Source organism: Neoarius graeffei, chromosome 13 (genome assembly GCF_027579695.1).
Source record: "Neoarius graeffei isolate fNeoGra1 chromosome 13, fNeoGra1.pri, whole genome shotgun sequence".
NCBI lineage: Eukaryota > Metazoa > Chordata > Actinopteri > Siluriformes > Ariidae > Neoarius > Neoarius graeffei.
The window spans coordinates 63,384,614-63,401,729 of NC_083581.1; the positions used below are offsets into that span (position 1 = coordinate 63,384,614).

The following is a 17,116-nucleotide window of genomic DNA, read 5'->3' on the forward strand; positions in this document are numbered from 1 at the left end:
TTGAACTAAAATAGAAATAAATGAGAAATAAATTCTAACCAGGCCTGTTCATCCAGTTAACATGCTGTTCATGCAGTACATATAGACATATGGTCTTTCAGGTCAGGTTGATTATTGCTAGTCAGTTACACTAACACTCGTTACACCATACGCATGGAGTAACTTATACACTGCAATGAGCTTATTTCTTCTATAATGTTATTTTATATGATTATATGATCTCATCCTGGATTACTCAATGTGTACAATCTACACAAAAAGGAACTGTGTGTGAGGGAATTGTAAGAAAGAAAAAGCAAACACCTGAGTTATATTTTTCTTCAGATTTGTTAGATAAGAAGACGAGACACCTAGGCTACTGAATTTTACAGTGTCTCGTGTGAGCACGTATAATTTTAAAACCTGAATTTTAATACATTTAGAAGCACCTGCAATAAAACACTGTACCCGATTATAAAGCAAATAGCATTCATTAATATATAATCATTGCACAGTTGTTCTGCTATATGTCATGAACACGTGCGTGTTTGTACGTTTCGTGTAAAAAGTTGACACCTAGACATTGCTTGGAGTAGAAAATCACCCAAATGCTGAAAGACTCCCTGTTATTTTGTCATGCTCCAGCAAAAAGATGTATTCAATTACAGCCATAGTTTGAAACACTGAGGACATTCCCTTAAAACAGATGTATGATGACAGGCAGTGACTCTCAGGCATTTCTCTTCAAGGCAATTAAATTACTCCGTTGCCATAAAACAGCAAAAAAAGAGGAAGTCAGCATTTTTTTTTCCATTATAGGAATAAAAACATTCTATACATACATAATTACTATGCACTAGAATAATTATGCTATGGAATGCAGAGTTGTGATTTGATTATTGATTTTCTCTTAAGTGCTTAAGTTTCTCTAAGTTTAATCTGTTCTGTGTCTGAAGGTGAGGGTATGGCGCTACCTCAAAGGCAAGACTATAGTCAAAGGAGACATACTGCTGGATGGTGGGAACAAGGTGATGATTGGTGGTTTCGGGGACCCGAGTATCTGCGACAACCAAGTGGCGACTGGAGACACGCGCATCTTCTTCGTCAACTTGGCCCCAGAATACATGTGGCCTGTGCACAGAAACGAGCTGATGCTTAACTCCAGCCTGATGAGGATTACACTGCGCAACTTGGAGGAAGTCGAACTTTGTGTAGAAGGTGAGCCGAAAGCTCTGACTTACATAATTATTGGTGTTGAATGAGAGTCTAATGAATACTGCTGTGACTGAGGGTAGTCACATGCGAAGTTATGGATTAATTATATCATGAAATTATTTATGTATTAATTCATATCACATCAGAGATGCCAATATCAGCATTATAGATATAACATATATAAATTTGGACTCTTTGCTATGACAATACTGAAGACACCTGAAAGCTGTGGGGGTTTTTTCCAGCTGAAAAGTATTCAGGCAAATCATGAATAAACTTTACCTGGGAGAAAATCAAATCACTCTCTTTAGAAAGGTGATCTTTGACCTGTGAATTCATGAGCTTTGGTCTTGTAAGCCAATAGAAAATAAGTCACTGTGGTCTCTGGTTGGTAAAAAAAAAAAAAAATAGTGGATGTGCTTATTATTAAGTAATAAGCATGCCAAAAAAATTTCCTTGTTTTTTTTTCTTCCTTAGTGTTGCTTGGCACACATCTGGAAAAAAAAATCAGTCTCATCCACTCATCCTAGTGCTTTCTGCCTGCTAGGATTCCTTGTTGTTTCTTGTTGGATCATCTGTGGTACATGAAATGGAGAAAACATGTCTGAAATCTCTGGGCATTATTGCTGATTATAGCAGTTCATTTATGAAACCTTTGGGATATCATATGAGCTTTCTCACATCATTGACCGTTCAAGTCTCTCTGAGGAAGATGTATGCTTACTGACATCAGATTTTCACACAAGTCCTAAAAGTAGATAAAGAGAACCCAGTTGAACAAATGAGACAAAAATATTATACTTGGTCATTTATTTATTGAGGAAAATGATCCAATATTACATATCTGTGAGTGGCAAAAGTATGTGAACCTCTAGGATTAGCAGTTAATTTGAAGGTGAAATTAGAGTCAGGTGTTTTTAATCAATGGGATGACACTCAGGTGCGAGTGGGCACCCTGTTTTATTTAAAGAACAGGGATGTATCAAAGTCTGATCTTCACAACACATGTTTGTGGAAGTGTATCATGGCACGAACAAAGGAAATTTCTGAGGACCTCAGAAAAAGTGTTGTTGATGCTCATCAGGCTGGAAAAGGTTATAAAACCATCTCTAAAGAGTTTGGACTCCACCAATCGACAGTCAGACAGATTGCGTACAAATGGAGGAAATTCAAGACCATTGTTACCCTCCCCAGGAGTGGTCGACCAACAAAGATCACTCCAAGAGCAAGGCGTGTAATAGTCAGTGAGGTCACAAAGGACCCCAGGGTAACTTCTAAGCAACTGAAGGCCTCTCTCACATTGGCTAATATTAATGTTCATGAGTCCACCATCAGGAGAACACTGAACAACAATGGTGTGCATGGCAGGGTTGCAAGGAGAAAGCCACTGCTCTCCAAAAAGAACATTGCTGCTCGTCTGCAGTTTGCTAAAGATCATGTGGACAAGCCAGAAGGCTATTGGAAAAATGTTTTGTGGACGGATGAGACCAAAATAGAACTTTTTGGTTTAAATGAGAAGCATTATGTTTGGAGAAAGGAAAACACTGCATTCCAGCATAAGAACCTTATCCCATCTGTGAAATATGGTGGTGGTAGTATCATGGTTTGGGCCTGTTTTGCTGCATCTGGGCCAGGACGGCTTGCCATCATTGATAGAACAATGAATTCTGAATTATACCAGCGAATTCTAAAGGAAAATGTCAGGACATCTGTCCATGAACTGAATCTCAAGAGAAGGTGGGTCATGCAGCAAGACAACGACCCTAAGCACACAAGTCGTTCTACCAAAGAATGGTTAAAGAAGAATAAAGTTAATGTTTTGGAATGGCCAAGTCAAAGTCCTGACCTTAATCCAATCGAAATGTTGTGGAAGGACCTGAAGCGAGCAGTTCATGTGGAGGAAACCCACCAACATCCCAGAGTTGAAGCTGTTCTGTACGGAGGAACGGGCTAAAATTCCTCCAAGTCGGTGTGCAGGACTGATCAACAGTTACCGGAAACGTTTAATTGCAGTTATTGCTGCACAAGGGGGTCACACCAGATACTGAAAGCAAAGGTTCACATACTTTTTCCACTCACAGATATGTAATATTGTATAATTTTCCTCAATAAATAAATGACCAAGTATAATATTTTTGTCTCATTTGTTTAACTGGGTTCTCTTTATCTACTTTTAGGACTTGTGTGAAAATCTGATGATGTTTTAGGTCATATTTATGCAGAAATATAGAACATTCTAAAGGGTTCACAAACTTTCAAGCACCACTGTATGTAAATTTGGACTCTTTGCTATGACAATATTGAAGACACCTGAAAGCTGTGGGGTTTTTTTTCCAGCTGAAAAGTATTCAGGCAAATCATGAATACCTGGCAGAAAATCAAATCACTCTCTTTAGAAAGGTGATCTTTGACCTGTGAATTCATGAGCTTTGGTCTTGTAAGCCAATAGAAAATAAGTCATTGTGGTCTCTGGTTGGTAAAAAAAAAATAGTGGATGTGCTTATTATTAAGTAATAAGCATGCCAAAAAAATTTCCTTGGTTTTTTTTTCTTCCTTAGTGTTGCTTGGCACACATCTGGAAAAAAAATCAGTCTCATCCACTCATCCTAGTGCTTTCTGCCTGCTAGGATTCCTTATTGTTTCTTGTTGGACCATCTGTGGTACATGAAATGGAGAAAACATGTCTGAAATCTCTGGGCATTATTGCTGATTATAGCAGTTCATTTATGAAACCTTTGGGATATCATATGAGCTTTCTCACATCATTGACCGTTCAAGTCTCTCTGAGGAGGATGTATGCTTACTGACAAAGCAGCTCCAGGGCTTCTGATGACCCTGAGTGAAAGTCAATCCTTCGTTTCCTCCAGGACAGTCTTTTACACAAGCAGGAGGGAACTACTAAAAATCTTAATGCTTAGCCCCAAGCTTTGAAGCTTATACTGGTGCTAAGATATATCTCTCTGCCTTTTTTCCCCCCTCTTTTCTCTCTCTCTCAGTGCTTGGCTTATAAAAGGCTTAGCATTAAGGTTGTGAAAGAGCCTGGTCACCAATTTCATCTGAAGAGAGCCTCAGCCATATGATCTGAAGCAGGACGAAATGAAGCTTAGTAGTGAAATAATAAATGAGACATGGCAAGGGACTGGGCTTTAAATAATTTTCCAAAACTTTTCCCTAGTGGACTGGGAAAAAAGAAATAATCTGTGACGATAGCTGAGACATATTTAAGTAATCACACAAGATGGCCTGTTCAGAAGACAATCACATCTTCGTGAAGAACATTACTGCAGATACTATCTTCTGTAATTCATATATAAACATTTCTCGTGCATAAAAACTCTTGTCCTTCACTGTGTTAAACTATTCTTTTTACATTTGAAGGTACATAAATATTTGTGATATCAGCTAAGTGTCGCAAGTATGTCTCAAAGCCTACACAGAGTTGGTTTTATCCAGTTTTTGTGGGATGTCTGGAATAAATAATGTTCTCATCCATCATTTGGTTAATAAAAAGACAAGCTCTCAAGAAAGGTGAAGTGCCGTTTTTGCCCCTTTGTCAGTAGCATATATCCAGGAATTGTACACACAGCATGACTAAAAAGTGAGGGAGTGAGTATAGAGAATAAGCCTTGAGAACAAGACTACACTTGCAGGCCTGTGTCATGTATCCGCTCCTCACTCCTCACTTCTGACAGTTCAGATAGCACTAAGTAATGAAAGGATTCCTGGCGGGACTCAGGAACAGCGTTGTCAAAATCAAACAACAAAGGGCTCTGTTAATGAAGAAAAGGTGGAAAAGGCGTAAAGTACAAAGGCAAAGAAAGACAGTGGAGGAATGCTGGGTACAGGTGTTGACTAGAATGCTGACGATATTTTACTTGGCACTTCTTACCGTGGGAGTGTGACCAAAGACCACAGGAGAGGCCTAGAGGCATTGTATTCTCACTCTCACTCCTGCAGCTTCCCCATGGCCACAGGCTGCTCGCAAGGGCTCTCGGTTAATGCTTTTATTAGTACAAAGTGTATGGCGCTAAAAGCCTTACTAGATGACCTTTAAAAACTTCCCCAGTCCCTCCTGAATAATGTACAGTGTGCCTGGTTGTTAAAATAAAAGTGTACCCTGAAATATATTGAATATGTTTGATTGAAACAGTTGCCATCTGCGGAGGTGCTAACTTGTTGGTTGGTGCTAGCCTGGGCCCGCCCATCCTAAGCGTGACGCAACACGAGGGCCTGTTGCGCGCTTAGTCTGGCCAGGCAAGCTATCTACAGCTCTTCCAAGCTCCCGAAAAATCGGGAACCAATCAACTTTGAGCATCTCCAACGGCCCTGGGTAGAGGCGTGTTCAAGGCACTGACGTAGTAGAACTGCGACCGGAAGCCATAGATTGTTTACAGAATCTATGCCGGAAGCGGTTCATTCACGCTTCCGCATCTGTTACGCATAGATGCTGTATTGAAAGCATTCAACGGGAAGTTCTCATTGAAAACGGAGCAAAGAGCAGCCCTGGAGGTATTTATTGAAAGGAAGGACGTTTTCGCCTTGCTCCCGACCGGCTTCGGTAAGAGTTTAATCTACCAGTTAGCCCTGTCGCGTCGCATACGTCAGAGGAAAGAGTGATGTGATTGGTTTAAGCTTCGTCACAGCCTTTTCTGGCTTCGACCAGTAGCAAACTGAGGCATTTCAGGGAGGCGGGTCAACCACGGGCTCTGGGAAACGGTTGGGCTTAATATCTTGGCCAGACCAATAGCTCGTAGAGCTTTGAAGTCGCGTTAGCCAGGCTAGGTTGGTGCTGCATTGGTGTTATTTCCATGAGATGTTGGTGGTTGGGTGCTGCACTGATGTCACGGTGGGACATTGCTAGTGCAATTACAATGATGTTTAAGAGGATAAACATTTTCACACATAAAGGATAATGGTCAGGGTTCGCTCTTGGAGAGCGAAAGAGCAAGAACCTCTTTTCTCACTCACCATTCTCCAGTGACTATTCTTCGTGTGCAACCACGTGACAAAATAGTGTGACGTTTGCATCCGCCACCATGTTGGATGATATACAAATCCAAAATGCCGTCTCGTGCAAACAATAACTGTGAGGCATCTCCAACTTTCTCGAAATATTACGATTCTCTGGAGTCCTCTGCCAAGTCAAGATTCAGAGAAAAAGTTTAAATTTGTGGCTGTGACCCGTATATATTAAAGCCGTCCAATTATACGGAGGATTTAGCCTCATTACCACCGATTGAAAACCCTGATATTGTGAACTATCTCGTACTACAAAAAAAAAAAAAAAAGCATAACTAAAACTAAGTTACTGGGTTACTGGAATGGCATCGCGAATATCTCACCTGGCCAAGTTGATCCACATTGTTGTCCTTGTGTATCCAAACTTGCTAAGGTTTGCACTGCTTCTAATCTGGCTTTCTTGGCAGATCTTTCATTTATCTTGTCGCTTCTTGATACTGTGAGATGAGTTTTTGTCTTGATCTTATCGTGTCCTAATTTGAGTGTTAGTGCCGAATCTGGATTTATTTTATTGCGTAGGTTTTCCAATGCTCCTGCAAGGTGAGAAGCAGAGTGTTTGCGCTAAAGCTCAAAAGATCAATTTAATCAGCAGAAAACACAGGTTTAATTAGCAATCAACACTTACCAGATATAAAGTGATCACCACACATGTGGGTGTAATTAGCTTTTTCCTCAGTTACGTCCTTACGATGTATGTTTTTAAACCACAGTGTATGCACGCCGTTCTCTGGACAGTTCTTCATCTGTTTTGTCACGGTTTTTAATTATTTTGGGAATTCTGAAGAACTGTTTCTCTTGGTGATGTAGTGGTTAGCACCGTCGCCTCACAGCAAGAAGGTTCTGGGTTCGAGCCCAGCGGCCAGCGAGGACCTTTCTGTGTGGAGTTTGCATGTTCTCCCCGTGTCTGCGTGGGTTTCCTCCGGGTGCTCCGGTTTCTCCCACAGTCCAAAGACATGCAGGTTAGATTAATTGGTGGCTCTAAATTGGCCGTAGGTGTGAATGTGAGTGTGAATGGTTGTTTGTCTCTATGTGTCAGCCCTGCGATGATCTGGCAACTTGTCCAGAGTGTACCCCGCCTCTCGCCCATAGTCAGCTGGGATAGGCTCCAGCTTGCCTGTGACCCTGTACAGGATAAGCGGCTACAGATAATGGATGGAAGGGTTTCTCTTTTTCACGAGTAGCATCTCATCTCATCTCATCTCATCTCATTATCTCTAGCCACTTTATCCTGTTCTACAGGGTCGCAGGCAAGCTGGAGCCTATCCCAGCTGACTACGGGTGAAAGGCGGGGTACACCCTGGACAAGTCGCCAGGTCATCACAGGGCTGACACATAGACACAGACAACCATTCACACTCACATTCACACCTACGGTCAATTTAGAGTCACCAGTTAACCTAACCTGCATGTCTTTGGACTGTGGGGGAAACCGGAGCACCCGGAGGAAACCCACGCGGACACGGGGAGAACATGCAAACTCCACACAGAAAGGCCCTCGCTGGCCACGGGGCTCGAACCCGGACCTTCTTGCTGTGAGGCGACGGCGCTAACCACTACACCACCGTGCCGCCACGAGTAGCATTATTACCGCAATTATGTATATCCTACACACAAAGTAGGCATTGTCTTCCTTCAAAGGCATTGAAACCAAAAGAAAATCACGAAGCGTTGCAGCAGCTCACATGTGAAGCACTGGTTCCTAGTTGTTGTTATCATCCAACATGGTGGACTTCCAGTTTGGAAAATAAGCGTGATGTCACACGCACATGAAGAATTAATATCATATTAATGAGAAATCCATCACAGAAATAGTGCAGACAACAAAAATTAGACTTAAAGGTCCAGAATGCAATGTGACACAATGGCTCTGAGTTATGGCAGAGACTTGGTTAGTTAGCGATCTACGAGGTGATAAACAGAACGGTGTTGACTGCGGTGCTAGATGAAAGTTTAATCTTTGTAACGTGATCTGTTTGAGCAGAGTGTATAGTACAGCTGAGGAGATGAAGCACTACTTCATCAGCCTCTTTAGTTAATCATGAAGAAATGACTAAATTCCACTGAACGGTATTGTACGTAATGCAGGAAACTGATAACCGAGGTGAAAATAGACCAACATGACAATGACAGAAGTTTAAACCTAAGACCTCAGAATTTCAGGACAAAACCAATCTTGAATGCCATTAAAGATCAGGTTAATAAGATACGAATAATATGCAAGTCATTAAGGGTGGATATCCCTTAAATCATACAGTGCTTTTTGTTACTGGCTCTATCACCAGGTGGTCTGTTGTAATGATGAACATGTTTGCCATGCTGAAGAATGTTCCAGGTTGTATGTGTCTCGTAGGCTTGCCTCTTATGCTCCTGGTCTGTGGAAGCACTTCTCTTTGTCCTGGCTGTTTGTGTAAGGAGGAGGTTAGGAATGTCTCTGATTCCTTACTGCACAAAGGTCGACCCCTCAGCTGGCCTACCACTGGGCTCAAGCGGGTAATGATTAATACGTAAGAAATCATTGATACGAGGGACTTTTCTTACTAATAGCCCTTCTATGAAACTCATTAAGTTAGACTCTTCCTAGTTAGTGACTATTAAAGAAGAACTGAAGGCAAATTTATCAAAATTCTATTTATCTCATTTTATTAAATATAGGAATGCATTTTTGATCGCTGTTGCGTCACTGCTATAGCAGGTTATGAGTGTTTGAAATATGCTATGTAATATATCAGTCCATATGTCAAAGCAGTGGCCGTAAACGAGATTCATTGAGACCTGTGCGAGACATCATAGGACGGAAGTAAAACGTACAGCGGAAATCAAAATGACCAACATCTGCCGACGTTGTCAAACGATGCGCGCGCTCTCTTTGAAATGCTGATGTAATCAAGCTGGAAGTTTTGTTTGTTTTGATAGCAATCAGGAAAGTTTGAAAAAGTAGGCGGTAATTGTCATTTAAACTCGTTTTTGTGCAATATTTCGTTTGGAAAACAGTTTTCAAAATGGCGGCACTGACACCTGGCTGACACTTCACGTTTCGAAGTCTCGCACAAGTCTCGTGAAGATCGCGTGGATAAGCGACGCCTGCCGTGGACCAAACGAACTAAATTCAACATGGCTAAAAACCGAATAGGCCGATAAGTATAATATTTAATTGCAATTAGTTGCCAATACGAGTCACGATATAAGGTTTTTAAAACCGAAAACGTAATTGAATAACACGTTAATTAAGAAATAAAGCAAGTTTAAAAATGACTTCAGTTCTCCTTTAAAACTTCTCCTGGAGTTCTTGTTTTTAGCTCAAGCATTTTATGACATTTATGAGATTTGGAAATCTTGTTTGAATTTTATATATATATATATATATATATATATATATATATATATATATATATATATATATATATATATATAAGGATGACTAGCAGGAATCAGACTACTGAATCAGTGTACTGAGACTGTCATGATGAGTTCTCATGGCCTTTCTCTTAGCATGGTTCATCGCCGGAATGATCCGCATGGATTGTAAAGTAATTGGTGGGGGATGGCGTTCTAGATTGATGCAAAGTAGCATGAGTGGATAGCTAGGAAAGAAGTGAAGCTGGCAGAGAAAAGGTAATTAAAGTGTAGAGGAGAAAAGCAATGGAGTGACACAGGACTGGAATGCACCTGTTTGCCAGCTTCCTGTTATCTCTTGTGGTATTATAATTTTTAAGGTTATAATTAAAATCATGACATAATTCCTGCTTGGAATTATGATGAAGCACTTGGAATAAAAAGATTATGAAAGATAAAGAAAGAAATGTTAGAAGCCACTTATTCTATAGGCCAGACAGGCTTATTTTAGTTCATGGTATATATTTTTTTATATACCGTATTTTCTGGACTATAGAGCGCACCTGTATATAAGCCGCATCCGCTCTATTTAAAAAATAAAAATAAAAAAAAGATATACAAGCCGCACCGGGCTATAAGCCGCAGATATCTATGTTGAAAAATTAGATATTTACTGCATGTACAGAACGATTTTGTACTGTAAATGTACATGTATGTACCTGAACAGATTCTTTCCGAACAGTGCCTTTTAACACGGCAGCAACTTTGCTGATTAAAACGGAACAGAACCAAGAGAAAATAACCGGTATTTATTTACCTTCATTTCTCCTGTGTTTGAAACCACAAGTCACTTTAATCATCTTCGCTGGATTTGAAAATAATTACCAGTTAGTAATTTGTCGTGCGTGTTCTATCTGCTAAAGATCTGCTAATTCTTCTTTGCATTGATTTTTCGTCTATCTTATTTTTGATTCTACTTCCGGTTAGAGCGCCCCTAGCGGTGGAAGAAAAATCCACAGAATAGCCGCACCTTTGTATAAGCCGCATGGTTCAAAACCTAGGAAAAAAGTAGCGGCTTATAGTCCAGAAAATACGGTACCTGCTAGCCTCTGATTAGTCATTAATGCATGAATAAATTCAAAGTTTTAATGATTCAATGCGTCAATTGTTTGAGGTTGTGGATTTTTACTCCAGTGCTACCATCTCAACTTTACTATCAGTGTCATGTCACCATTGTCCATCAGACCACAAAGGAGTCTATGATGCCATTAAACCAGAAAGCTTCTTCATGTTCAAATGGCTGCATGCCAATCAAACAAGGCGTCTTTTTAAAACCTTTAGGACAGTGTCTGGAGTGATCTGCTATCTTTGAGGCCTCACCATGGCATGGCATGGTTTGAGATGTGGTCAAGTTCCGCCTATGAGGAGGAAGTACTTATTTGGTTGCTCTGTTTTCATGGCTTAAATGCGAAGTGAACCGGAAAAGCCCTCAGATTCCAGACACAAAAGGCTGAACAGAGACCAAAGCAAGGGGCTTTGTGGGATATGGCTTCCCTGAGATCTGTGACTGCATTCCAACTTGGACTTAGTGCTAAAGAGTCACAGCTGCTATGTCCAGTGTGGTCGAGATCATTCAAGGATGTTCTCCAAGAGTTTACGGATGTCTGGCAAGAGTATTTCGTCCCTCAGTTTAGTTTTGGTTAATGACTTCATCTGTTGATTGCTTCTGATGGAAAATCTATAGTTTGCAAGATTGAATGAGTTCAAATTCAGCTTTTTGTTTCCTATTAATAATTCTGGGGTCATCTGCATAATGGTTTTCATTTGAGTTAAGTTAGGTTTCTATAAGTGTCACACAAAGTGAAAGAGCTATTAAAGGTTATTGGTGGCGTAGTTGGGAAAAACTTATGGAATGAGAAATGTGCCTGTACAATCTGGATTAAAATTTTAAAATCTGAATTTCATGTTTTTATTTGATTTAATTTATAGGTGGAATGGTTGAAATTGAATATTCATATATTCATATTCATAATTACCACAGCCAAGTTTGTTGGAGGAGGTTATGTTTTTGCCTCTGTTTGTTTGTTTGTTTGTTTGTTTGTTTGTTTGTTTGTTTGTTTGTTCCCAGTGTAACTTAAAAAGTAGTGAATAGATTTTGATGAGATTTTGAGGAAAGGTGGGCCAAGGAACGATTGGTTAGATTTTGATACAAATCCAGATTATGTATCTGGATCCAGGATTTTTTATTTTTGCCTTTTCCCAATGTAACTTAAACAGTAGTGAACGGATTTTGATGAAATTTGGTGGACAGCTTTAGTATGATCTTAGGTTCAAGTGATTTGATTTTGATGTTAATGTGTGGCTTGGCGGAGGTATGAACTCCACCGAGTGCCCTTCTAGTTGTAATTGTTACTGTATTGGCTTGAATTTGTGTGTAAGGTTTCAGGTTTATAATAATCAGGTATAGAAAACTCAAATTCAGTTTTTGATGGCGGTCTATTTTCAGATCAGTTATACAAATTCAATATGTTCAAATTTTCTTCCTCATGTCATCTGAGGGAGTTTTTCCTTGCCACTGTTGCCACAGGCTTGCTCATTGGGGATAGATTAGGGATAAAATTAGTTTATGTTTCAAGTAATTAAAATTCTGGAAAGCTGCTTTGTGACAATGTCTATTGTTAAATGCGTTATAAAAATAAACTTAAATAAACTTGACAAAGGGAAAGTAAAGGACGGTTTGATTTTGTTACATTGCAGTACTTTACATTACATGGCATTTAGCAGGCGCTGTTATCCAGAGCGACATATAACAAGTGCCAAAGTCAGGTACAAGAAATGCTGAACTTCTAGATAAGAAAGTTCTAGTGCCAACTGAGCAAGTGACAGAATAACATTAGTGTAATATTTTGTTGAAGCACCAATACTCAGCAAACAGCCAAGGAAAACAATTAAATCATACAAATGAGCTGACAAAGTACAACTATCCATCCATCCACAGCCGCTTATCCTGTCCTACAGGGTCACAGGCAAGCTAGAGCCTATCCCAGCTGACTACAGGCGAGGTACACCCTGGACAAGTCGCCAGGTCATCGCAGGGCTGACACAGAGACAAACAACCACTCACATTCACACCTACGATCAATTTAGAGCCACCAATTAACCTAACCTGCAGGTCTTTGGGGGAAACCGGAGCACCCAGAGGAAACCCACGCAGACAACATGCAAACTCCACACAGAAAGGCCCTCGCCGGCCGCTGGGCTCGAACCCAGGACCTTCTTACTGTGAGGCGACAGTGCTAACCACTACACCACCGTGCCGCCCCGAAGTACGACTAAATAGAGACAAATAAAACTCCAACAGCTAACCCCAGGCTAGACAGTACACAGCCTGGGTGATATATGTAATTCAACTACAGAATTTCACTTACAAAGCATCCAAATTCAGACTTGTAGATTTTAATTCAGATTGTAGTGGCACAAGCAGAGAACCAAATAAACATTTTAGCAGCATGAAGTATTGCAAATGATTATTAGTTTCAGTATTAGGGTCATAAACTTTGAAATCCAATGAAGGTAGAAAGAAGTCAGAAGGTCAATGGGGAATATACAGTCCACTTTTACAGTTTGTTTGTTCACTTAGCTAGTCCTGGTGATTGGAGTAGTGTTGGGTACGAGCTTGTTTAGTCTAATGTAATGACTGCAGGTGGTGAGCACATGCAAAAGAATGACCACATGATAAGGCGATTGAGATTATAAACAGGAATGCTGGTGTGTAGGAAGCTTAGGTGGGCCAGTGTTGCTAAATGTTAAAACAGAATACCTTTTGGTATTCTCTTGTGTGTACTGGAGCCATGGTAAAGTGGAATGGTTAAGAGAATCCAGATCTTAGTTCACTTTCTGTTAAAAAATAACACGGGTCTATTCCTAGAAATGATCTAAATTTATTCGATGTTCTGTTTAATGAGGCGTCTGCTGCTATTTAATCTGCTCGTTTTTATTCAGTAGGTTTCATGTGTAAGAACTCAGCAGGATATTTTCCTATGTGAAAACCTGGACAGTAAAGCGTTTTTCCCCCTCAATATCATCTGACAATAATGATCAGTTTTGAAGAATATAAGTATGAGGAGCTTCAGACAGAAAAGATTTAAAAGGCTTAGTGGCCATGGAGCTTGTTCTCGAATGTGCTGCTTGGAATACAACGTTTGTGTACTTGTTAACTGCATGCCAGCGTGACTTATCTGCTGGACATGAGCTTTTCCAGATTGTCCCGTCTGCAGGATGTTGATGATGTTTGTTAGTAGGGGGCCGGAGACAGTTGTGGAAGGATGCTAGTTATACTTCCCATGCTCCTTCACTCCTGCTTTCATGTCTGGATGTTTTCCACCAAGGGAGTCCTTGATGTGTCGTGGTGTCTCCACTCAGGACGCCAGACTATGTGACGTAAAACGAACACTCATTTGGACTGTACCTGAATGTTCACTTGAATAATTGTGATTCATAGAAGAAAAAGATTTTGTTTATATTGTAGTGGCAGGAATGTAGCGATTAGGAACACTCCCATAGAATCTTATTTTTTTCCTCCTATTCAGCTTCCTCTAGACATCAAAATGATATGTTTAAAAGAATTAATACCAAAATCAAAACAGATTAGGTTATACCTGTATTTCTGGTGGCACAGTGTCCGCCTAGTGGTTAGTGTGTCCACCTTTCGATCAGGAGATTGCAAGATCTACTTGCGGTCAGGTCATGCCAAAGACCATCATAAAAATGGTACCTACTGCCATCTGGCAAGGCACACTGCAATACAGATGTGAGTGGGGAGTCAAACTCTCACAGTTACCAGAGTTGTATAGGTGTATATATAGGCGAGAAGCCGAGGGCTATAGGAGTGGAGATTGGCGCTGCCCAATGTGCCTTAGGGGCCTGGTTAGTACTGGGACAGGAGACTGCCTGGGAAGACCAGATCCTGGTACAGGAGGGACTTTGACTTGAGTGCCACCTTACACAGTTCCTGGTTTGATCCTGAGCTCAGGTTACTGTCTTTTAGCCCTATTCCAAGGCAGTTCCACTGCTGGTTCAGAGCTGGTGCCTCATCTTGACTCAGTTCTTTGTGTTTTGACAGTGAAAGAACTCGATCTTGGCCATGAAAAGTTCTAGAGCATCAGAAACACTTTTCTGATCTCAAACTAAGAACTGCTTATGTCAGGGGCTAGGGGTTATCATGAAAACATTGTGACTGCCATTAAAAAAAAATACAGTTATTGTAGCATCTGTCCCGACTAATTCAAAGAAGAAGAAAAAGAGTTGATGTAGTCCGCCATTATTGTTGTGCTTGGTTGTGCCATCCACTATATATTCCTGCCCTGTGCTCGGTGTTCCTGGGATAGACTCCGGAAAATACTGTAACCCTGACCAGGATAAAGTGGCTACTGAGATGAATTCATTAATAAATGTAATTTGTGTGTACCCCGCCTTTCGCCCGTAGTCAGCTGGGATAGGCTCCAGCTTGCCTGCGACCCTGTAGAATAGGATAAATCGGCTAGAGATAATGAGATGAGATGGCATCTACTTCCCTGGAGATACTCGTTGTGCTTGTGTCTTTGGGGCTTTGCTCATGAGTGTGCTTACCAGCCTTCCAGAATAATCATTTCATTCTTTGGAGTAGTTCTTGAGTTCCATCTTGACCCTAATCCGCTCCAAATGTCCAAACTTGCACACGTGTCAGAGTTTAGATCTAATATCCAGTTCTTATGTCTCGAATCCATGATTCTGTCTGTGAATCAAATCATCAGACACTGGCTGTAGAATGTGTCCCCATTATTCCCACAGTTCTTGCCACCAGTCTTGGCTATGCCTGCCGGTAATTACACTGGAATCTGAGCTGTAAAGCCATCAGTGTAATAATCACCAGATGTAACACTGAGGTCTATTGACTACTTTCACGTTACCCATAATGCTTCGCGCCTTGGGGGGTAACCAAAATATAAACAAACTAAAACAGCACGGCGTCGTACACTAACAGTAATCTTTCAAATTTAAATCTCCTTAAAACCTTCAAAGAAGTGTCCAAACTACCAAAACCAAAGCTTAAAGAAATCTGCAAAGCCTTTTCTGTGGACTTTGAGAAATCAATCGGTAAAAAAGCACTTGTAAATATCGTCCCGAACGCTTTGAACATCTCTACTTCGGGTGACAGTCAGAAGCCTTCTTCGGCTGTCAATTGGCAGAAGAGCTTTGAAACATTGACACTGACTGTAGAAGAATCCACAGTGAAATCGTTTTTGCTGGTTACGATGAAAAGCCGTAAGAAAATACAAAACGCTTTGTGCATAACACAAGCAAGGAATTCACTGTCAAGGAAGTACTGTAAACACAGCAGAACTGTCAAGTTTATTTTTTAAGTTGATTTTGATTTCCTTCACTCTGATTTTCCTTGAGCTCATATACTACCAGATTACAGCAATCTTTGAGCTGTTAGGGCTACAGGGTCAAATACTACATTCGATCTACCTATAGAAACACTAAAAGAGGAAGTGCATGTATGTTAGGGGTGGTGGAGGTGTGGTGAGATACCGTAGGATCCAAAAGCAGAACACAGACAGTTATCCAATAAATAAGGTGATTTAATCCAGGGAAGACGGGCGTGGCAAAAAGGTAAACAAACAGGACAAGAAACAAATGGCAAAAATAGTCTAGGAAAAAAAAAAGAGACAAAAAACTTGACAAAAACACGAGACAGTCAAGGGCAAAAATGCTCGTGCAAAAAAACATGAACAAGAATAAACGCTAGTGCAAAAAAACATGAATAGGAAAAAAAAACATGAACCAGAAAAATAGCTAGAGCAAAAAACCATGAGACACAAAAAGGCACAGAAACAGCTAGAGTAGCAAACAAGACGTTCTGGCAAAGTCAGAGTCTGAGAACGGCGTATTTATAAGCAGCGGTGAAAACCAGGAAGTGAATACAGGTGAGATGGAATTCCCGTCCCGGTTCCGGATCAGCGCTGGCGTGAGAGATCCGTAATCTCCGGAGTGGATGATCTCCGCATGACAATGTAAGCTTACTTACACTACATCGTTCGTGCTTTGTTTTGGGAGTTGATCCTTCAATAAAGTTGCCCTCTTCAGTTCTTTGACTTGTCCTTGTTTTTTGTTTTTTGCACTTTTACGATTAAACACAAAGACAGAGGGGTTGTAGGCTTCGTGACTTGGATCCTCAGACTTTACTCCACCACCGAAGTGCGCAGAACACAGTCGCGTGTTGTTTGTCGGTGTAAAATTTTGACAGCGAATTCTGTCTAACCACACTTTTTGACGCTTAGCCTCTTAAGGTATTCTATAAAACTCTAAATCAGGAAAAGTTATTTTTCCCCATGCAAATTCAAAGAAATGACTGAGGTTATCTGACTTAGTAAACAAATATAGCGCCTGGTTACCCCCCAAGGCGCAAACATTATGGGTATGTGAAAGTAGTCAATACAGCAGACCTGACTTACTTCAGCCGAACTCTTCCCAAAACCCAACAGCTCTACCGAGGAGAAAACTCTCTATCTCTCGCCCTACACCTGCT

At 40.7% G+C, this 17,116-nt stretch overlaps 1 protein-coding gene across 1 annotated transcript in view; it reads left to right on the forward strand.

The window, feature by feature from the left end:
• agrn (agrin) overlaps nucleotides 1–17,116 on the forward strand; it is a 584,915-nt gene that overhangs the window by 1,266 nt on the left and 566,533 nt on the right. Inside the window, exon 2 of the mRNA XM_060938311.1 lies at nucleotides 936–1,197. Within this exon, the coding sequence (XP_060794294.1) occupies nucleotides 936–1,197 (262 nt within the window). The remainder of the gene's footprint in view (nucleotides 1–935; nucleotides 1,198–17,116) is intronic.